The sequence below is a fragment of the Carcharhinus amblyrhynchos genome, chromosome 1 (genome assembly GCF_965287045.1).
Source record: "Carcharhinus amblyrhynchos chromosome 1, sCarAmb.v2.hapA, whole genome shotgun sequence".
Lineage (NCBI taxonomy): Eukaryota > Metazoa > Chordata > Chondrichthyes > Carcharhiniformes > Carcharhinidae > Carcharhinus > Carcharhinus amblyrhynchos.
The window spans coordinates 126,501,372-126,524,652 of NC_137324.1; the positions used below are offsets into that span (position 1 = coordinate 126,501,372).

A 23,281-nucleotide genomic window follows, 5' to 3' on the forward strand; every position below is an offset into this window, starting at 1 on the left:
TGCACATGATTTATGGGGATATGGGAGTGTGGGCTTACGTAGAGAATTCTGAGGGTTGTGCAGGCTCAATGGCCGAATGACTCCCCTTCTGCGCAATAGGGATTCGGGATTCTATGGTTCTAAAATGTATATGTATCCTGTGTGATGAAATCTCCATTCAGACACTGGTCTTGATTCTACGAAACTATCTGCACATATACAATCTTTTTATTAACGTTGCAACTCCAGCAAACTGCAGATTATATTTCTTCCATTTTTATATTCTTGGTAGATTCCTTTAAAAGGCTATGGGCGGAATTTTACAAGATTGATTCTAACTGTCCAGCTAGTGTGAAAATGGGAGAGTTCCTAGTCTGTTTCTTGGGTGCGTTTTCACACCTAAATCTTACAGATTTAGACGCTGAAAATATGAGCTAGACTGTTTCTAGCTGCTGCAGGCAGTGAGCTGTGCTTAATTTGCCAGCCAGCCTGTAGAGGGAGCTATTGTGCATGCGTAGACTGCAGTTTGTGCACAATAGCAAATGTGGAGGGAGCAACTGTACACGCGCAGACCTCCAATTCTGTACGTGCGCAATTTCAACAGCAGCAATCTGACAGAGGGCACTATGAGGCCTCTGCTGTTGCAGGCAGCCTCACAAACTCCATTCTCTTCCCCCACAATTGCAGGGCCCTGCAGCTGATCGCAAGCCCCACACCCTACAGGACGTAGCTCCTGCCATTCTCCCCTGCCACCCAGTCTGATCACACGCCCCTCCGATTCGATCGCCTGCAGAGTGGCAGCGGCTCCCCTTCCATCCCCCACTTCAATCATCTACAGAGTGGCAGCAGCCTCCCCCCACTCCTGCCACAATCAGACCACTGTGGCCTGGCACTGTCCCCACCTGGCCTCACTTGCTTCAGGCTCTGTGTCCAATAGGTTCTACCCCCTGACAGTGCTACGGTGACACTGCTGGCCTGACACTCCCCTGGGGAATCCCCCTTGCCCATGGCCTCCCTGGGAGGTCCTTAATGGCCTCCGGTTCCATTGGCAAAGCCAACATGACTGTTCCCCGTCCAAGGGGAAAAGGTGTTTTCCTCGCCAGAGAGAACCTCTCCCAGCGAGGCCATAAAGGCAAGTGAACCCGGACAATTCAGCGCTAGGCTCACTAAAGGCATCTAAATTAACATTATTTATTCAGCCTATTGCCCATTTCCAGCGCGAGTCTGACCTCGCCGGAAATCCAGCTCTCAAAGTCACAAGTGTCAAAAAAAAAGTCAGGCATGATCCAGGCTTCTCAGCTCTCGTGCGATTTTGCCAGCTTGCTCCACCCATCAATGGTCAGGACAAGCCGGTAGAGCTCCTGCCTCTCTTCATGAGTCTAAATTTCTACACACATATTAAGTGTGAAAGTGCTGCTGATGAAAACAAGCCAAATGTTGTTTGTAATTATTCATCCAATTGGACTGTTACTGAGCAAAACTGGGATCAAGAACATAACTTCTAAATTTGCAAATGATAGTTTGTTGAGGAGATGGTGAATTCCAAGGAGAAATGTGACAAAATTACAAGAGGTCATTAACAATTGAGGATCAGCAAATAATTAGAAAACAGTTCAATACAGATGAATGTGATATACTATACTTTGGTGGGAAGAATAGAGAGGAAATTTCTTATTTGGAAGTTGCAGATCTAGTTGAGGTGAGAAAGCAAAGGGATTTTGGTGCACAAATCTCACTAAAATTTGCACTACTGGTTAGCAAAGCCATTTAAGAAAAGCAAACCAAGCACTAGGTTTTATTTCTAGAGGAATAGAATTACAAAGTAGGAAGTTGTGCTAAGCCAGTATCGACTCTTGGTTAGATTACACTTAAAAGTACTGTGCACAGTTCTGGTACTATATTATAAAAGTTATATAGAGACATTGAAAAAAGGGGTCAATGAAGGTTTACAAAGACAATACCAGAAATGAATGGATATACATTTCAGGAAGGGAGTGATAGTTTAGGTCTCCTCTCTTGAATAAATGTTGAGGAATGACCTAACAAGTGGTCTCTAAAATTATGACAGGTTTTGCGAGTTGATACAGAGATTCTTTCCTTTTGTGGGGAAAAATCATAACTAGCAGCCAACAGTATAATATCACCAAAAAATCCTAATGGGAATTCAGAATCAACTTCTTCACCCAAAGAGTGACAAAATGTGGCACTCAGTACCTCAGGAAGTGGTGTTGAAATGAGTAACATAGGTGCAATTAAGGTGAAGCTGGACAAGCATGAGGGAGAAGGGTATAAATGGTTTCAACGATACATTTAGATTAAAAAGATGCGAGGATGCTGAAGTAGAGCTTTGACATCAATATGGGCTAATTGGACTGAATGTTTCTGTACCATGTATCCTACACTCAGCATCTCTAGGTTACTAGGAGCAACAAAACAATAATAATCCAGACCCATGATCCTTGCAATAAATAAAGTGTGTGCGCGCCTCAGATGTTATTGGTAGAGTAGATTTAGTTATGATGACCTTGTTGTCTAAGAGAGAACAGTCCATGTCCAAATCAGCAAAATCTGGACAATATCCAGGCTTGGGCTGACAGTAGCGAGTAATATTCACACCCAAAAGTGCCAGTCAATAGCCATCTCCAACAAGAGGGGACTGACCCATCACCTCTTGATATTCAATGGTATTTCCATTACTGAATCCCCACCATCAACATCCTGATTACTACTGACCAGAAACTGAACTGGACTAGCCATATAAATACTGTGGCTATCAAAGCAGGTCAAAGGCCAGGAGTCCTGCAGAGGATAACCTGCCTCCGGACTCCACAAAGCCTGTCAATCATCTACAAGACAGGAGTCAGGAGCGTAATGGAATACCCTTCCCTGGATGAGTGCAGCTACAACAACCTTCAAGAAGCTCAACACCACCCAGGACAGAGCAGCCTGCTTGATTACTCCCTCTCCCATATAATTTCAATCCCCCCACCACTGACAAACAGAGGCAGCTGTGTGTACTATCTACAAGATGCACTGCAGGAACTCACCAAGGTTCCTTCGGCAGCACCTTCCGGTCTCAACCACTACCATCTAGAAGGATAAGAGCAGCAGATACTTAGCAACACCACCACCTGGAAGTTCCCCTCCTAGTCACTCACCATCCTGACTTGAAAATATATTGCTGTTCCTTGACTGTCACTTGGTCAAAATCCTGGAGCTTCCTCTCCAACAGCTTTGTGGGTACATCTACACACTCACTTCTATCTTCCTAAGATCAACAAGGATGACTAATAAATGCTGGATTAGCCAGCTATGCCTACATCCCATAAACGTATAAAGAAATAGTGACCACTTAAAGCAAAGTAGTGGAAACTCCAGCAGTTGTGGAACGGTAATCTAGGATCCCTGGTGGCATGGTGGAACAGTGGCTAGCACTGCTGTCTCATAGCACCAGAGAAACAGGTTCGATTCCTGGCTTGGGTCACTGACTGTGCAGAGTCTGCACGGGTTTCCTCTGGGTGATCCAGTTCCCTCCCACAGTCTGCAAGCGCTGGTTAAGTGCACTGGCCATGCTAAATTCTCCCTCAGTGTACCCATACAGGCACCAGAGAGACTAGGGAACACAGTAGCTTCATTGCACGTAAACCTACTTGTGACATGATAGTCCATGCATTCATCATCAATATCAACTACCCTTTTAAAACTGACATGTGCATCTGTACAAATACACACATACCTATCATAATTTGTGTACTTACAAAAGGCTAATGTAAAAGTATCTGAGTTAGGCATTCCATTCAACTGTTCAAAGATTATTTTTGAATTAGACAGCGAGTGAATTGAAAACCTCAAGGAAACAAAGAAGCTTATATAAATAACGTAGCCCAAAACAAGGGAGTTTAAAAAAAAGCAAATGATTTTGACAAATGCACACAATGAAATTTGCTTCTTGCGTGTATCACTGTATTGGCATACATTATTTAAAAGACAAAAATTATATGCTTTCCATATTTTTTTTTAAAAGCAGCTGACTTGCCCGAACCCTACTCTTGCGACTGGGAAGGAAGCAGCTTTCAGCTAGCTACCTGCCTGAGGAACCAAAGATTTATTTTCTTCCCCCACACTCCTTCACCTCCACCCACCCAGCCTACAAACTTCATCAAGATGAGGGATGGTTGTGCTGGAGAATGAATATATTTGCATTTCAATACCTTCAAGACATATATAGAACGATTAGAAGCAAAGTGAAGCTCCCTCTATTCTATGTCCCAGTTCTATCCACAGAAAGATACCTACCACTGCAGTGGTGTGATAAATTTTCCTAATTATCATACCAGTTACTTGGAGCTTTTGAAGCAAAACTGTCAACTTTAGCTCTTCTACAGCCAGTTTAGTGCTGTGGACCACTGAACCCCTTAGCACCAGCAATAGTTAAATAAATTTATATTCCTTGAATATCACAAATGTTTAAAATACAGAATATTAGATCAATAACTATGTATTGCAATTCACCCAGAATACTAAATATTTTTTGTATCCACCTACCCATTCTAAAAGAGTATGCAACAAGATTCTGTTTTTATTTATTTATTTTCTAGAGAGCGGCACAAGTGATTTAGAGATTATTGATTTTCATTTTGCAATGAAAACTTACCTACTGAAATATTTGAAGGTTTGCAGCTCAGAAATAGATTAAAGACTGGATATCATAAATACATATCAATAACACAAAGCAATAGAAGACTAATTTATATGCAGTTCATTGTCCAAATACTGCTTCCGTCACAATGAATTTGAATAAAATCTTTACTTCTGTATAAAATAGGGCAGATGGGTAATTACAATATGAATTTACTGCAAATATGCCCTCATTAAAACATACACAGAAGGAAAGAGATCTATGCATTGCAAACACTGTATTGGTACATTAGATGGCACACTATTTAAAAAACAGAACCCATGCACAGTAATAAGATTAGACAATAGAGTGGCTCTAAAAACACCATTTGGAAACAAGACAACCAGCAGGCATCAAAAATGTGTGAAGAAAAATGTAAAAATTATTATCGTGAGCTGGTTGCATAGTAAATAAACCAACCCACTCAGAATCAGCAGAGGACTATTAATTTGTTAGAATGTAATTTGCATCTAGCTGACAAATCGAAAGCTGCAACAACCAAGACAGACATGAGATAAGCTCTTTCTGTAATATTTACTGGTTGCCAAGGTGACTGAGGGGGGGAAAAAAAATCAAGCATTGATGTTGGATTCTGCTTGGAAGATGTTTCTCCTGAAGAATCAGCACCTTCGTCAAACACAGTTTTCAAAGCGAAAGACAGCTATCTGGCTTTACAACCTGTTCTTGCAAATCAAATGCTGCAGCATCAAAAAAAAAACAAAATTTCACTTTACCTGGTTGCCACATTGCCAAATTGAGTATAATTAAAAACAATAATGTGCTGCACAATGGTTTCACTTCAACTCACAGCAGTCATGAAAATAACCACAAAAAACACAATTTATTTCTACTTTTCCTGGTCTCCACTTCCTACACAAAGAAAATTGCCTTTTATTCTAGTCTAAAAGATAGGACAGCCCAGCTGCCAGACACCTCCATGGATACTATCCTTTAAACTTCTTGCCCTGTCAAACAACCAATTTGGGAAGCTAATCTGTGCTCTGACGAAGGGTCACCTTGCCTCAAAAGGCTCTATTCTCTCTCTCTACAGATACTGTCAGACCTGCTGAGATTTTCCAGTATGTTGTGTTTTTGTTTCAGATTCCAGCATCCACAGTATTTTACTTTTATCTGCGGGAAGCTAATGAGTTTGATTTGTCTTTGATGAAGCACTTTGCTGCTTAGCAAACTCTTCTAATCTAGAGATTAACGTTCACAACCAAAACAAGGTTTTCATGCCATTGTCTGGGCTACATTTGAATCCAAGATCTAGAAGCCAAACAAATGAGTTTTTTTGGTGGAGCAACCAGTGAAGTGGCAGGTCCTCACTGGATGACCAGGTGGGGATATTGAATAGTAATTAAAAAGTTCCAGTGTGTGCAAATTTAGTTGACCTCAGTCTAAAAGACAATAAGAACCTGCACAATTGAACTCAGCATCTCTACAAAAGTGATATAATAATCAGGCAGAATCTCCCCTGCTCCTGATCGCTATCCAATCACCCACTGCTAGAAAATCTGTGAAGACACCAGATATTAGCAGATTTTTTGGATCATGACAAAGTGCAACTTGCTGTGCAGCATTGGGGGTTTATGAATGAAATGTCCATATATTGTAAAACAAACCCAAGGCAAAATATTTAATCGTTGCTGAATGTTCATTGACTCTTTCTCCATTTGAGATCAATCATCATTTAAATGAGCAGTAAAGGATTTGAATATTCATGAACAACCAATGTGATTGATAGAAATCTTATTTTGTATGTCAAGCAAGATCAGCAATCATTTGTAAACTAATAAAATGAATCACCACAAAAACACAATTTCAAGGACCTAATGCACACAAAAAATTTTACTTGTGGGAAATTACATCAATTTGAATAATTAACTTGAAGTACAGTGCAGTGCTCAGCAGTTTTCAAGCAGTTACCCAATAAATCTACATAGCAACAAATATACACATTGGTAGCCACTGTCAACAAGTCTAAGAATGCAATGATGTGCCAAACATTGGCAAAAGGAAACTAGAATATTTATTTGTTAAAGTTTTCAAATCTTACACAGACAACTGAAAATCACCATAAAAAACTTTTACTTTTGATCATAAAAACGCAATTTCAACATTTTATGGGAAAGGTATCAATTGGGTACTAAATAGCTTAATATTTAGTCACTCTAGCAATGTTGAGATAACAGTAAATTGTTTTGGATGTCATAGAATCACTACAGTAAGGAGGCAGCTATTCGGTCCATTGAGCCTGCACTGACAACAATCCCACCCAGGCCCTATCCTCTTAATCCCACATATTTGCCCTAGCTAGTCCCTCTGATACTAAGGGGCAATTTAACATCTCCAATTAACCTTACCTGCACATCTTTGGACCGTGGGAGGAAAGCGGAGCACCTGGAGGAAACCCATACAGACACAAAAATGTGCAAACTCTACACAGACAGTCACCTAAGTCAGGAATCAAACCTGGGTCCTTGGCACTGTGAGGCAGCAGTGCTAACCACTGTGCCACCATGATGCACTTTTTTTTTAGAAAAAGTTCCACTGGGTTGATAACTGCATGATTCTGTGTGGTAACAAGCCATATAAGCTAAAGGATCCCAGCTTTTATCTCTGAATTACTCAGTTCAGCTCAGGCAATAGTGGGACTCTTATAACTGGACTCAGCACACATTCCCTGCTGATCATTAGCCAGAACTACTAAATGACTGAGAACATCGATTGAGAACAAGACTGGCCGTGGTTGCAATCAAAAAGTTTGTACAAACTAAAAAAAATCATGTGAAGAAATGGAACATACAGCACAACAGGCTGTTCAGCAAAACTACTGCACACTATGGTTTCTCATTTCATTCCATCTCCTCATTGCAGCCTTTCTGCATATCTTTTTATTCCCTTTCACAGAATCACCGCGGTGCAGGAGGCCGCCATTTGGCCCACTGACAATCCCACCCAGGCCCTATCCCCTTAACCCCGTGTATTTACCCTCCTCATCCCCTGACACTAAAGGGGCAATTTATCATGGCCAATAAACTTAACCTGCACATCTTTGGAGTGTGGGGTGAAACTGGAGCACCCAGATGAAATCCATGCAGACACAGGGAGAACATGCAAACTCCAGACAGTCAAATTGAACCTGGTCCCTAGCGCTGAGACAGCAGTGCTAACCACTGTGCCACCCTTTCCTTTCATGTGCTTGTCATGTTACCCTCTAAGGCACCCAAAGCATTTAGCTCAACCACTTCCTACAGTGGCAAGTTTCACATTCTAACTACTCACTGAATAAAAACATCCTCATTTCACTGTTGGATATATTCGTAACTATCTTATATTTATAGCCCCTAATTTTCAATCTCCAACAAGTGAAAACATTCTCTCCACATCTAATCCATCCAACTCATTCATAACTTTGAAGGCATCACTTAGTTCATCTCTTGGCCTTCTCTTTTCTGATGATAAAAAGTCTCAACCCATTTAATCCTGACTATTCTGGCAACCTAATGGAAGATAGCCATTGATTATGGAATCATTACTCAACAACTGGGGAAATTAGAAGGACGGGGAAGAGAAGAAAAACTTGTGTATATTTTTTAGTGTATTGTTACAGTAATTAGCCCATCAAGCTGACCTTTGACCCTCAGCATCAATATGGCTTCTGGCATTCTCTTAAATGTAGAATATGTGTAAGAAAAAAATAAACTCCATGAATTACCTAAAAGATGAATGTAGCAGTGATTATTGACTATATATATAAGGCTTAAAAGGTCACAGCTCTTTTGGGCAGCACTTGCCTGCATATTTGTTGGCTTGATTCAGGAGTTCAGTGCAGGCATGCATGTCAGCAAAAGCTCGAATCCCTAAACAATTAGTCGGATGAAGCTGGGACTCCAGGAAATCACAGCATGTCTTTCTCACATCCTGTAGCTGCAATAGTCCTGCTGCGGGAAGTAATACCTGTTAATGAATAGTAACAAATTGCAATCTGTCATAGGGCACCAGTATTCAAACAAAGTTATTGCACAATTTGACACAAAGACGTCGCATATTAAGAATCCCACAAACAGGTAACAAATACATCTTTAAAGACTTGGGCTGGATGCATTTCTTTAATTGATGGTCTTTTGAAGTTAGACCAATTTGAAGAGAAAATGCAAAATTTGCCTGGTTTTTTTTTGCCTTCCAGGCAAACAGAATTGTTGCTGTGTTAACATAATGGATGCTCCACAGAGCTACCACAATGGGAGAACTGATTGGTCTTGCAGTTTTTTTTTATTCATATCCTGTATGCCAGTGGCACTTCAGAATTTCATGCCCACCAAGTGGCACAGCATATTACATGAAATTTGATCATGATGTTAGTTGGCTCACTAGTTAAAGGCACCATTCAGTGCAACAGTATGGCACACCAATCCAAAGGTCCAAGTTCAATTTCCAGTCTGCGGTCTTGACTGATCAGTGAGGAATGCAAATGTGACCCTATATTTAGCAACAACAACCCCAGTCCAAACAGGTGTAAAAAAAAAACAAAATCCGAAGTCCTATTTCTGAGCATGCACATGCAAAGGTTGTCCATAAACACCATCAGTTTTGGTTCACAGCCTGGATTGGAATTCCCTATAGTCCCAACCTGTAAAGAGCCTGTGAACGTAGATCAAATTTTTAAAAAACTGCAGATTCTGAAACTAAAATGAAAACAGGAGGCAACAGAAATATACAATCAATCAGCACCTGTAAAAAGACAAGTTAATATTCTGAAGGTGAATGTTAGTCAGAATCTAGACCAGCCTTTTCCCACATACAAAATATTGAATGATTTATCGTGCATTTTAGCATTTTCTGTTTTTGTCTCATTCTATTTGACAATCACTTGAACCAGGTTCACACAAAGAATGGACATTTGGTCACCAAATCAGACAGAGGCCAACAAGCACCAGTGAACTATACCCGATGAATCACAGCTTTCAGCTTGTGATGAAAATGGGAAGAAAACTGGGCTGGGCCTCCCTAAACCTTTTACTTCTCCTACCAAAATGATTTTCTTTCACAAGTGCAATACTACATATTAACATACAGTCCTAAGATTGCCATTTGCGGTCATCTAACTGGTAATTTTTCACACCATGCAAACAGCACTGGCACAACAAACTTTACCCTCAGGTCATAAGTACTTTAATTGCTGGGGATATCAGTGGACTCTGATGAATGATGCAATTGATCTGATCCCAAGTTTCCCAAGCCTCTTTCCAATGCGACCCTATTTTAAGTTGAAAAATTGTGACCCCAGATGCCAGCAAAAATAGAAGTGTTAAAGCAGTATTCTAACATAGTTGTTTTTTTTAAAACTTTACTAAAGTCTGCATTTTTGCAAACGTATGAAATACAATGCATATAAATATGAAAGTAATATTTTTGCCAAGTGTTTATGTACTCATGTAAGTTTCAGCCAAGTGCTCCATGTTCCCTAGTGACAGAAGACTAAATGAAAGCCTTCTCCTATTGCGCATGTCTTGTCAACCACATCAGCCCCCCTCCCATCTGAGCTATCCCCCTGCACACACACCAGCCCCTCCTTCCCAAATTCTTTCCACACACACCATACACATATGCCAGTATCTGTAAACCAGGGCCACAAACATGGGGTAAGGAGCAGAAAAGCAGCAAAGTTTGAAGTTTCCACTCAACTTCCAGGTTCAGCTTTGCGACTTGCCGATTGTTTCCCTACATTCCTGACAGTCAGTCTCTGTGAGCCTCTAGCTGCATCAAGACAGCACAAACATCCTGAGCCAACTGGAACTCACCTTTAAAAGTCTCCTGAACAGTCTGGGCTCACTATCCACCCTGTGCTGTTTGGTGGAATAGATCCGGTGCGTCCAGAGCTACCCCACCTATCAGAACCTCCAGACTGGATTCTCTCTTCTCCATAGTCATCATTGCTGCTCGGAAGAGGGTAGCTGACAACTCCAAATGTGACCTCTGCAACCCCTTCAGGTGTCAATACCCAGAGTTTCAGAACAGAGTTTGGGTCTGATCTTTCTTTCCCTAGCCCAGGGAAGGAATAGTCAATCAAGCACCAAGATGAGCACCCACCAGACAGAGGTCAGTTCATTCCAAAACAGATGCGAGATCAAACCTAGGATCTTTCCACATAGCCCAGTTATTTTTAAATACATAAATTTCAGCTTTAAACAAACATTGTTTTGAACAAAAGGAAAATATTCTTTAAATGTTTTAGAGAACTGTCGCTCAACCAGTCTCATTAAATTCCTTTATATGATTTAGTACATAGTGCCTAGTTCACTCCTTAAATAAACCCAGACTGTTGATTTTGCTGTTCATTAAATTAGATTTTTTTTTAAAAACAGATCTTCCTTTTCCTTTCCTCCCCTCATGCCATTCCCTACATCTATACTTGCTTATATCTGTTAGACCGCCAACATTTTCCAGCTCTCAAAAAATATTTCTTTTCAGGGATGCTGCCAGACCTTTATTAATTCATTCACCCACGGCACATGGACATCACTAGCTGGCCGGCATTTATTGCTGATCCCTACTTGCCTGAGGGCCGCTGAGAGTCAACCACATTGCTGCGACTCTGGAGCCCCATGTAGCCCAGACCAGGTAAGGATAGCAGATTTCCTTCCCCAAAGGACATTAGTGATCCAGATGGGTTTTTCAGACAATCGACGATGGTTTCATGATCATCAGTGGATTCTTAATTCCAGATTTTTTTATTGAATTCAAAGCCTGTCATCTGCTGTGGCAGGATTCAAACCTAGGACCCCAGAACAATAGTTGAGTTTCTGGATTAGCAGTCTAATGATAATACCACTAGGCAATATCTGCTGGATATTGCCAGCATCTTCTGTTTACGTGTCCAATAAAGTAATGTATAATGAAAATGACCTCTGATGGGCAAACTGAAATGGTTTTATGCCATTTCAGGAGATGCACACAGTCACCTATTGTTCAACTAAAGGGGAAGCATCCTAAGAGTTCGGCCCAAATTTGTAAAAAAAAAATGATCTGAGGAAGTGTATAAAGTTATCAAAAAGTTGATACTTAGAGAAAAAAATGCAGAGACCAGTGTTCATTCATACAAGGCTTCGTACCTCATATGATGGAGTTGCAGAGAACTGAAAGGCAGCTGCTGCAAACTGGACAGAGTATGGTGCGCACCCATGCTGTTGCCAGGAGAACAGCAGCAGTCGTTATTGACATTTCATATTGTTAAGTGGTATTTTTCACTGTGCTACTCCTGAAGAACTCCATGCATATTGGCTACTTAGCATTTACACTTTAGTTCTTTGAACAATCACCCTCTCAGACAAAAAAAGATTAGCCAAACCACCAGCATTTCAGAAAAGGGTTGTTTATCTGTAGAGATTGCAAGTCAGCAGAAAGGCTCTCTGGAGTCCTGGCTTCAAATCAGTTAGCTTCAGAGAACAGCTAAAACACACAGTAGGATACAGGCTTGCAAAATAAAGCATGCTGCCAGAAATCCAAATGCTTTGTGCTGAATGTCAAGGCAACTAAAACATTCAGATTTCCAATTTCCACGTGCTCTCAATATCTATTCACACTACAACTCTCATTACATAAGAAAATAAGAAATAGGAGCAGGAGTAGGCCATCTAGCCCTTCAAGCCTGCCCCGCCATTCAATAAGATCATGGCTGATCTGAAGTGGATCAGCTCCACTTTCCTGCTTTCTCCCCAAAACCTTTAATTCCCTTGTCTGTCAAAAACCTATCTACCCGTGACTTAAATATATTCAGCAAGGTAGCCTCCACCACTTCAATCTAAACTGCACCACCCCCCAACCCCCCCGCCCCCGCCTTAGAGGCTGCGCCCTCTAGTTCTGTTTTCCTTTCTAAGCAGGAAGAATCTCTCGACCCGATCGATCCCCTTCATTATATGTCTCTGTAAGATCCCTGTAAGATCTCTGTAAGATCCCCCCTCAGCCTTCTAAACTCCAACGAGTACAGACCCAGTCTATTCAGTCTCTCTTCATAGGCCCCTCATCTCCGGTATCAGCCTAGTGAACCTTCTCTGCTCTCCCTCCAAGGCCAATATATCCTTGCATAAGTACGGCACCCAAAACTGCACACAGTACTCCAGCTGCGGCCTCACCAATGCCCTATATAGCCGCAGCAAGACCTCCCTACTTTTATATTCAATCCCCCTCGCTATGAAGGCCAGCATCCCATTCGCCTTCCTGACCACCTGCTGCACCTGCAAGCTGGGTTTTTGCGACTCATGCACAAGGACCCCGAGGTCCCTCTGCACCGTCGCCTGCTGCAGTTTTTCTCCACGTAAGTAATAATCCTTCCTACCATTATTCCTACCAAAGTGGACCACCTTGCACTTGCCAACATTAAATTCCATTTGCCAGTTCCTGGCCCATTCGCCCAGCCTAACTAGATCCTTCTGCAGACTCTCCACACCCTCCGCGCAATTTGCCGTTCCACCAATCTTGGTGTCATCAGCAAATTTCGACACCACACACTCGGTTCCCTCCTCCAGATCATCTATATAAATGGTAAATAGCTGAGGCCCCAGCACCGACGCCTGCGGCACTCCACTAGTCACCAACTGCCAATCCGAATAGCACCCATTGACCCCCGCTCTCTGCCTCCTATTTGACAACCAGTCCTCTATCCACACTAACACCCTACCCCCAACTACAGTTTTTTTTTTGTGTCCCTTAACTAAGTTTTTCATAAACTTGTACCCCTCTATATAAAATGTCCCCTCAATCTCCTGTGTTCCAAGGAAAACAACTGCAGCTTCTTCAAGCTAACCTTATAATGAAAATGTCCCATCCCTGGAACCATTCTGGTAAATCTCCTCTGCACCTTAACAAGTACCCACAAATCCTTCCTGCTGACCAGAATGGGATAGAACACTCCAGTTGTGGCCTAACCAGGCCGCCTTAACATTTCAGCTGAGCGTCTCTACTTTTGAGCTCTATAGAACCATAGAAAAGTTACAGCAGATAAAGGCCATTCGGCCCATCATGTCTATGTCAGCCTGAGAACATCCAGGTACCCTTTCTAATGCCACCTTCCTGCACCCAGCCAATAGCCCTATAGTTTACAGCACTTTAGGTGCAAATCCACAATACTTTTTAAGAGTCTCCAACACTAACTCAGGAAGCAAATTCCAGATCCCACCACACTTTGCGTAAAAACATTGCTCCTCATATCCCCTCTACACCTTCTGTCACTGATCTTGAATTCATAGCCCCTAGGTATAGAATTCTCCAACAAGGGAAACAATTTTATCCTGTCCACTTGAACCCCTCTATTTCCCCTCAATTTTGTAGGCTTCTGTCAAATCACTCAGCCTTCTTTGCTCCAAGGAAAATAACCCCAACCTAGCTTATCTTTCCTCATAGCTACACTTTTCTAGCACTGGCAACATTCTTGTAAATCTCTACTCATGCTTCAATTCAAGCCAATATCCCATGTGCTTTGAAGAAGTTAGCTCAATTTCTCTCTCCACAGATGCTACCAGACTGGCTCAATCTTTCCAGCATTTTCTGTTATTGTCCCAGACGCTTTGCAAACTCCTCTCTATGTTCTGTCACCTTCAAAAATACATGCACATGAAACTTCCACATCCCTGTGTCCCTCTACACTCTTTAGAACAATGTCATTTAGTCTATATTGCCTCTCCCCATCCCTTCTGCCAAATGCATTTTGTAACTGAATTCTACCTGCCATGTTGCTACGCTGGCATAATGTGCAGACACGTCCTGTTACGGTATCAGTTTTATTCTCACTTGTCTGCCATATCTTTGGCAAATTTTATTCTGCGTTCTAATATCAAAGAGTCATTTATATACACCAAAAAGGTTTAATCAACAAACAATTAGGGAGGTTTGAATTAATTGAGAACTAGCACAGATTTGTAACAGTCAAGCAAGATCTGTCTAATTTAATTGGATTTCTTGGAAAAAAAAACCGAGAAGGTTGATGAAGGGAAAACAATGGATCTTGTCTGAATGGACTTTAATAAAGCGTTTAACAAAGTATCACATAAATGGCTTATGGACTAGGAGGTCCTAGCACTGAACTTTGGGGAACACCATCGTCTTGTCATCTTCCTGGCTAACAAATAAACATTTACCATGAACGTTGTTCTGCCCCAAGCTATTTTTTTTATATCTAAGCTGACACGGATCTTCCTGCTCCATCAGCCTGAATTTTAATTAACTAGTCCTTTCACGTGGTACTTTGCAAAGCCTTTCTTAAAATTCTTACAGCCAACATCCATCACATTCACTTCAACATCCTTCTCTCTTATTTCATCAAAAATTTCAATCAGATAGACTGTGTTTGACTTTTACAAATCTGTGCCAATGCTCATTAATTAATTCAAAATTCCAAGTGTCTGGTGATTTTCTTTCCTGATGATTTGGAAACCTTACCCACTACTGATGTTAAATCAGTTGGCCTGCTCTTGCACACTTTCTGGAATATTTGCCACTCTCACATCCTTTGGCACTTTTCCAAATCTAGGAAAGATTGAATGATTGTGGAAAGCCCTTAGGCCATCATTATTACCAAACAGAACAGACCATCCTAAAGCAGATATTGTATAATGAGAAATCTAAACGTGCAAGACCCTTGAGGTTGAATGATCATAACATGATAGAAGTTGCAGAGTGACACAGCTGATTCTGCAGCTAAGCTCCTGAATCTTAATAAAAGGAAACTTTGATGGAATGAGGTGCAGGTTGTCTAAGATGGATTGGGAAACATTATGTAAAGAGGTGACTGTGGATAGGCAGTGATGAACATTCAGAGAGCCAGTGAGTGAACTAAAATGATGGTTTATTCCTGTCTGGTACAAATGCAAAATGGGAAAGGTAGCCAAACCATGACTTACAAGGGAAAGTAGAGTTAGTGTTAGATCCACTGAAAAGGCACACAAAGTGACCAGAAAAAAAACAGACCTGAGGATTGGAAGCAGTTTAGAATTCAGCAAAGGAGGACAAAGAAATTGATTACAAAGGGGAAAAGAGTGTACAAGAGTAAGTTTGCAGGTTACATAAAAACTGTCTGTGAAAGTCTATGAAGAGAAAAAGATTGGTGAAGACAAATGAAGGTAGGTCCCTTTCAGTCAGAAACAGGGAAATTTATAATTGGGAACAAAGAAATGGTTGATCAACTAAAAATATACTTTGGTTCTGTCTTCACTAAAGAAGACACAAATAATGTACCAGAAATGTTGGTGAACACAGGGTTTAGTGAGAGGGATGAACTGAAGGGGATCAGTATTAGTAGTGAAATGGTGCAGGGGAAATTGATGGGATTGAAGACTAATAAATCCCCACGTCTGATTAAAAAAAACCCAAAGTACTGAAGTGTATGCCCTAGAAACATTGGAGGTCATCTTCCAAGGTTCTATAGACTCTAAAACAGTTCCTATACATTGGAGAGTTGATAATGTAGCCCCACTATTTAAAAAAGGGTAGAGAGAAAACAGGGAATGATAGACTAGCCAGCCTACCATGGGTAGTGGGGGAAATTTGAGTCCGTTATTAAGGATTTTCCAGCAGAGCATTTGGAAAATAGCAGCAGTATTGGACAGAGTCAGCATGGGTTTACGAAAGGCAAATTATGTCTGACAAATCCATTGGAATTCAAGGATGTAGCTAGTAGAGTTGAATTGAACCAGTGGATATGATTTATTTGGACTTTCAGGAAGACTTTTGACAAAGTCCCACATAAGAGATTAAATTTAAAGTGCATGGGATGGTGGTGGTGGCGGGCGGCGGGGGGGGTAAGTATATTGAGGATGGATAGAAAACAGTTGGCAAATAGAAACACGGACAAAAAATAAACTGATCTTTTTTCCCCGAATGGCAGACAGTGAATGGGGTACAACAGGGGTCAGTATTATAGGAATGATTTAGAAGAGGGAACTAAATCCAATATTTCCAAATTTGCAGATGACACAAAGCTGGGTGGGACAGTGAGCTGGGTGGAAGGATGAAGAGATGCTTTAGTGAGATTTGGACAAGCTGAGTGGGCAAATGCATGGCAGATGCAGCATAATGTGGATAAATTTGAGGTTATTCACTTTGATAGCAAAAACAGGAAGGCGGATTATTATCAGAATGGCCATAAATTGAGAGAGAAATATGCAACGAGACCTGGGTGTCCGTGTACACCACTCACTGAAGGGAAGCATGCAGGTGCAGTGGGCAGTAAAGAAAATGAATGGCCTTCATAGCGAGAGGATTTGAGTACAGGAGCAGGGATGGCTTGATGCAGTTATATGGGGCCTTGGTGAGGCTACACTTGGAATATATTTGAAGGTTTGGTCTCCTTATCTAAGGAAGTATGTTCTTGCCAAAGTAGTAGTGCAGAGGTTTACCAGACTGATCCTGGGGATGGTGAGGCTGACAGTTAGGATTATAGTCGCTGTAGTTCAGAATAATGAAGGGAGTTCTCATCGAAATGTATAAACTTCTTACAGGACTAGACAGGGTAGATTGCGAAAGTGTGTTCCCAATGGTGGGGGAGTCTAGAACAAGGGTAAACATTTTAGGACTGAAAGGAAGGGAAATTTCTTCATCCAGAGAATGACAAACCTGTGGAATTCGCTACAACAGAAAGCAGTTGAGGCCAAAACATTGCATGGATTAACTCAACCATTTTCACTTTTATTGTTATTTTGTCAGCATCCTCATCTCTAGTAAGCACTAATACAAAGTACCATACTTATTAAGTATTCCAACTTTGCTCTGTACCTTTAAGCACACGTCGCCCTCTTTGTCCATAAAAGATCCCCAGCCGCTTCTTACAATTATACGTTGGCAAAAGATGTTGAGTTTGCTCCATTAACTGCCATTCTGCTCTCATGCTCCATTTGACGATTTCATTTTCCTCTTTCAGCCTCTCGTGTTTGCCCTGGTTCCTACTTGAACTTGCGTGTACACACTAAGGTCTCTGAACCATTATGCCGTTTCAGTATACTCTAACAGTGGACCAACATTTTTCAAACGTTATTATTCAGATCATATGACCTAGAAACAGGTTTATACCCTAAGCAAGCAAGCTTTTATTTGAAGCTTCCAGAAACATGCATTAATACCCTGAAAATGCTAAATTTGTTTGAAAGCACTACTTGAATGCAGGATGAAATAAATATGCAGATATTAATTTGGTGGCAAAGCATGTGGATTTTTTGTTCTCTATTATATGACAGCATGTGGATTTACAACAATGCATATTCTGACATCCCAATGCTAGCTCCAGCATCTCTACTTTTTCAGGAGACTATGGAAATTTGACACGTCAGCTATGATTCTCACCAACTTTTACAGATGCACATAGAAAGCATTCCTTCTGGTTGCATCACAGCGTGGTATGGCTCCTGCTCTATCCAGAACCATGAGAAACTACAAAAAGTCATGATCGTAGCCCAGTTCTTAACATAAACCAGCCCTCCCATCCATCGACTGTCCACACTTCCCACTGCCTCGGAAAAGCAGCCATCGTAATTGAGGAACCCACGCACTCCGGACATACTCTCTTCCACCTTCTTCCGTCAGGAAAAAGACACAGAAACCTGAGGTCAAGTACCAACCGACTCAGCAACAGCTTCTTCTCTGCTGCCATCCGACTTCTGAATGGACCTACCTTGCATAAAGCTGATCTTTCTCTACACCTAGCTATAACTGTAACACTACATTCTGCACTCTCTCCTTTTCCTTCTCTGAACGGTATGCTTTGGCTATGTTGCACACAAGAAACAATACTATTCACTGAATACTAATACAGTGACAATAATAAATCAAATCTTAGGAAACATGCTTTCCCACAGGAATGAGGAAAGTTTAAAACCAAATAAAATCAATCTGTTCATTGAAAGGGCTCCCAGCAGCTAGTAACAGAATGTAGTTGACAGAGAACAAGGTGCAAATTACTTTCCAAAATGGCATTTCAATTTGCAAAGACAGCAACCCTGAAGAGCAAAGAAACAAGCTTTAAAAAAAAATGGCAGACAGGGAAAACTCTCATGCAAATTGACTGACTCAAATTATCTACGGCAGCGAGTTCCCAACTGTGCTTAGCCATAGCCTGTCCAGCATAGTCATCAATTTCATTACAATTTTTTGGTCCTTTTGCTGAAGTTGTAATCCAAAGGCCTGACCCAAAACTCCAGAGAACATGAGCTCAGACTTCACCCCAGCAGTAATACAATAAGCTGATTTCAGTAAATACGTCAAACTGTCAGATTGTCACAAAAGCCCAATTAATTAACGATCGTTCTTTAGGGACGAAAGTTGCCATCGTTATACAGGTTGATTTATATATGACTTCAATCCTATACGAACATACAAATTAGGAGCAGGAGTAGGCTATCTGGAACTTCAAGTCTGCTCTGCTATTCAATTTCGCGGCTGATCTGATACTAACCTCAACCTCACATTCCTGCCTGCTCCTGATGACCTTTCACCCCCTTGATAATCAAGAGAATATGTAGCTTTTCGTATTCAAATACTTCTTTTTGAGGAAGAGTTCCAAAGACACACCATCCTCTAGGAAAAAAAAACTCACCCACCTTAAATGTGTGACCCCTTATTTTTAAACAGTACCTCCAATTCTAGTTTCTCCGACAAGAGGAAACATCCTCTCCACATCCACCCTGCATGACCTCTTAGGATTTTAAAGATTTCAATGAAGTCACACTTACTCCCCTAAACTCCTGCTGATACAAGCCTAATCTCTCCAAACTTTCCTCAAAATAACCTGCCATTCCTGGTGTGAGTCTAGTCAACATTCCCTAAACTGCAAATGAATTTGCATTTTTCCTCAAATAAAGAGATCAATACTGGTACAGGACTCCAGATGCAATTTCGCCAGTGCCCTATACAACTCAAGTATAACTCCCTACTTTTGTATTCAAATCCCATCACATTAAATGATATCATTCTATTTCCTAATTATTTGCTGTAGCTGAATACTAGCCTTTTGTTATTCATGCACTAGAGCACCCAGATCCTTCTGAATCTCAGAGCTCTGTAAACTCTCAGCATTTAGATAATAAGCTTTTTTCCCTTCTTCCCAAAATGGACCATTTCATATTTGCCCAGATTATATTCCATTTGCCAGATCTTTGCCCACTCACTGAACCCATCTCTGTTCCCTTGTAGCCTCCTTATGTCCTCTTCAGAATTTACTTTCCTACCCACCTTTGCGTCATCATAAAATTTCACAACTATACCCTTAGTCCCTTCATCCGAATCATTTATATAAAAGGAGTTGATGCCCAGCACTGATCTATGTGACACAGGAAACTGTGTGCAATAGCCTAAAATCTGTTATAGGGAAAACGTTAGAAACAAAGATATTATAGCAGGATACACAGAAAAAAACTCAAGGCAGATTAGCCAGAGTTAAATTGGTTTTGTGAAAGGGAAATCAATTTAGGCTTCTTTGAAGAAGTCACATGTTGTGGATAGAGGGGAACCAGTACTGTACTTAGATTTCCAGAAGGCATTTGATAAGACGCAATATCAAAGGTTATTGTGAAAAATAAAAAAATCATGGTGAGGGGCATAACATATTGGCATGGATAGAAGATTGGTTAGCTAACAGGGAAGTGCTGGCATCAATGGGTCTTTCTCTTGTTGGCAAGTTGAACAATTCCAGTGACTATCAATTATCAGGAAATAAGATTGATGTGGTGATGAGTTTCAGTACTGCCCAAACAGAATTCCATGTTCTATTCAAGGAGCACTCCTGCTTCTGGCTGGTCATTTGTGACTTACTTACATTCTAACAGAAGTGAACAAGAATTGATGAAGCAAGTGTGAAAAAATTGCAGGCAGGTCAAAAGTCGACTTGTGCTACGTGAGAACGCTTATGTGTATTAGTTGAAGTGTCTAAATGTCACAGGGAAACCTCAAAGCTGATATACATAATAAGTTAGAGTGAAATTCTGATTATCTACTCAGACAGCACTTGTCTGATAGGCAACAGGGATTGGTAGATATTCACCAAACTAATGTACATCAAAATATTTCTCTACACCGAGTTCTCTCCAACAACATTCCACTCCATTGCCTTTATTAGCAAGAGCAACCAGTCTCCAATCGTTAGTCAACTGATCAACTACTTCCTTTTGTATAGCAAATTCCAGTCAACCAGAAATGCCGTGCTCCTAGTGTAGCTGGGGGAACATTTCTGGTCATCCTCTTGGATCTGTAGCAGGTCTGCTCGCTGCTGTCAGAAGAGGGTGCACACACAGGGAAGTGAGCCAGAAAACGGCTAAAATGTACCAGTAGAAAGGTCACTATTTTAAAAAGAGAAAAATTATGAGTCTCAAAACACCCATTGGTTTTCTGTAACCCACTGAAATTTGCAGAGATAAGTAATATTTCACACACTTTTTGTTTTCCTCCCCAAATTCCTCTTTGGTCAAGAGTTTAAGTTGATCAAGCCTGGTCATTTGTTTTGAGAGAGCAGTGATTAAACAGACACCTCTTTATACTACTTCGCTTTTAAAATCCTCATTTATTAAGAGATAAATTAGTGCATATACAGGAATGTTTACTGATACTAAATCAGCTTTAATAAAAGAATCCCAATATTAGTAAAATCAAAATTAATACTGCATACTACTTAAAATTGGATTAAAATCGAATTACTGTAGTGGTAAGTTGCAGGCCAATGAAATTATGACTAAAGGAGAATAATATATTTTCTTGCATAAGAGAAGCAATATCTTCCTTAGTTATGGAGAAGGCCAACACATATGCTGATATTCCAAACCTATTTAAATCTAGATTTGCACCAGTTATACAATTTATTTCATTTCCGCTTCCCCCAACCCCATGCCCTCACCTCACCCAAGACTTTCCAATTTTCTCCTCTCACCTCTTCCTCCTCTGAAGATATCCATTACTATTTAGACCCCTTTCAGTGTCTTACTCATGTATTTTAAAGTTAATATGCATTTCAGACTCAGTAACAAATCATGTGCACACCTAGACAATGAGTGTCAGCAGTCCATTCAAAGCAAAGAGCATCAACACAAGTTTTAGCCATCATTTCAACGTCCATGCCTTTTGCAATGAACAGTGTGGCTGGACAGCAATGAAAAGCAGGGAACTCTTCAACAGAGTGCTTTTAGACTCATAGAGGTTTACAGCATGGCAACAGGCCCAACTTGTCCATACCCCTCTTTTTTAAAAACCACTAAGTTAGTTCTAATTACCAGCGTTTGGCCCATATCCCTCTTTAATCATCTTACCCATGGAAGGCTCTAAACGCTTTTTAAAAGATAAAATTGTACCCATCTCTACTACCACTTCTGGCAGCTTGTTCCAGACACTCACCACCCTCTGAACAAATTACCCCACTGGACACTTTTGTATCTATACCCTCTCACCTTAAACCTATGCCCTCTAGTTTTAGATTCCCCTACCTTTTAGGAAAAGATATTGACTATCTCGCTGATCTATGCTCCTCATTATTTTATAAACCTTTATAAGCTCACCCTTCAGCCTCCTACGCGCCAGAGAAAAAAATGTCCCAGTCTATCCAGCCTCTCCTTATAACTCAAACCAAGTCCCGGTAGCATCCTAGTAAATCTTTTCTGCACTCTTTCTAGTTTATATATATCCTTTCTACAAAAGAGCGACCAGAACTGTACACAGCAATCTACGTATGGCCTTACCAACATCCTAATTCCGGTATTCAATGTTCTGACCAACGAAACCAAGCATGCTGAATGCCTTCTTCACCACTCTATGCACCTGAGACTCCACTTCCAAGCAGCTATGCACCTGTACACCTGCATCTCTTTGTTCTGTAACTCTCCCCAACACTCTACCATCAAGTGAATAATGCCCCAGTTCGATCTACCAAAATGTAACACCTCACATGTATCCAAATTAAACTCTACCTGCTATTCAACAGCCCACTGACCCAATTGATCAAAATCCTCTTGTAATCCTCGATAACCTTCGTCACTGTCCGCTATGTCACCAATCTTGGTGTCATCTGCAAACTTACTAACCATGCCTCCTATATTCTTATCCAAATCGTTGATATACAAAGACAAATAACAGTGGACCCAGCATCCATCCCTGAGGCACACTGCTGGTCACAGGCTTCCAGTTTGAAAAACAGCCCTCTACAACGACCCTCTGGCTTCTGTCATCAAGCCAGTTTTGCATTCATTTGGCCACCTCACCCTGGATCCCTTGAGATTTAACCTTATGCAACAACCTATCACGTGGTATCTTTCAAAGGCCTCATGTAGCAACATCAACTGCACTGCCCTCATCTACCTTCTTGGTTACCCCTTCAAAAAAAAAACTCAACCAAATTTGAGAGACATGATTTTCCATTCACAAAACTATGCTGACTGTCCCTAATCAGCCCTTGCCTCTCTAAATGCCCGTAGACCTGGTCTCAGAATACCTTCCAACAATTTACTTACTACAGATGTGAGGCTCTCAGGCTTGTAGTTCCCAGCCTTTTCCCTGCAGCCCTTTTTAAACAAAGGCACAACAACGTTTGCCCACCTCCAATCTTCAGGCACCTCACTTGTGGCTGTCGATGATTCAGACATCTCTGCTAGGAGATCC

At 41.0% G+C, this 23,281-nt stretch overlaps 1 protein-coding gene across 3 annotated transcripts in view; it reads right to left on the reverse strand.

Moving 5' to 3' along the window:
- Positions 1-23,281, reverse strand: part of LOC145344853 (kelch-like protein 2) — a 104,111-nt gene that overhangs the window by 47,699 nt on the left and 33,131 nt on the right. For 2 of the 3 annotated variants that reach the window (XM_080192114.1, XM_080192107.1), the window contains exons 1-2: positions 15,098-15,869; positions 8,458-8,620 (exon numbers count right to left, since the gene is read on the reverse strand). In XM_080192114.1, coding sequence (XP_080048240.1) covers positions 8,458-8,463 — 6 coding nt within the window. In that variant the 5' untranslated portion in view covers positions 8,464-8,620; positions 15,098-15,869. Of the gene's footprint in view, positions 1-8,457; positions 8,621-15,097; positions 15,870-23,281 lie in introns of those variants that run through there. The other variant, XM_080192096.1, reaches the window with a different exon arrangement.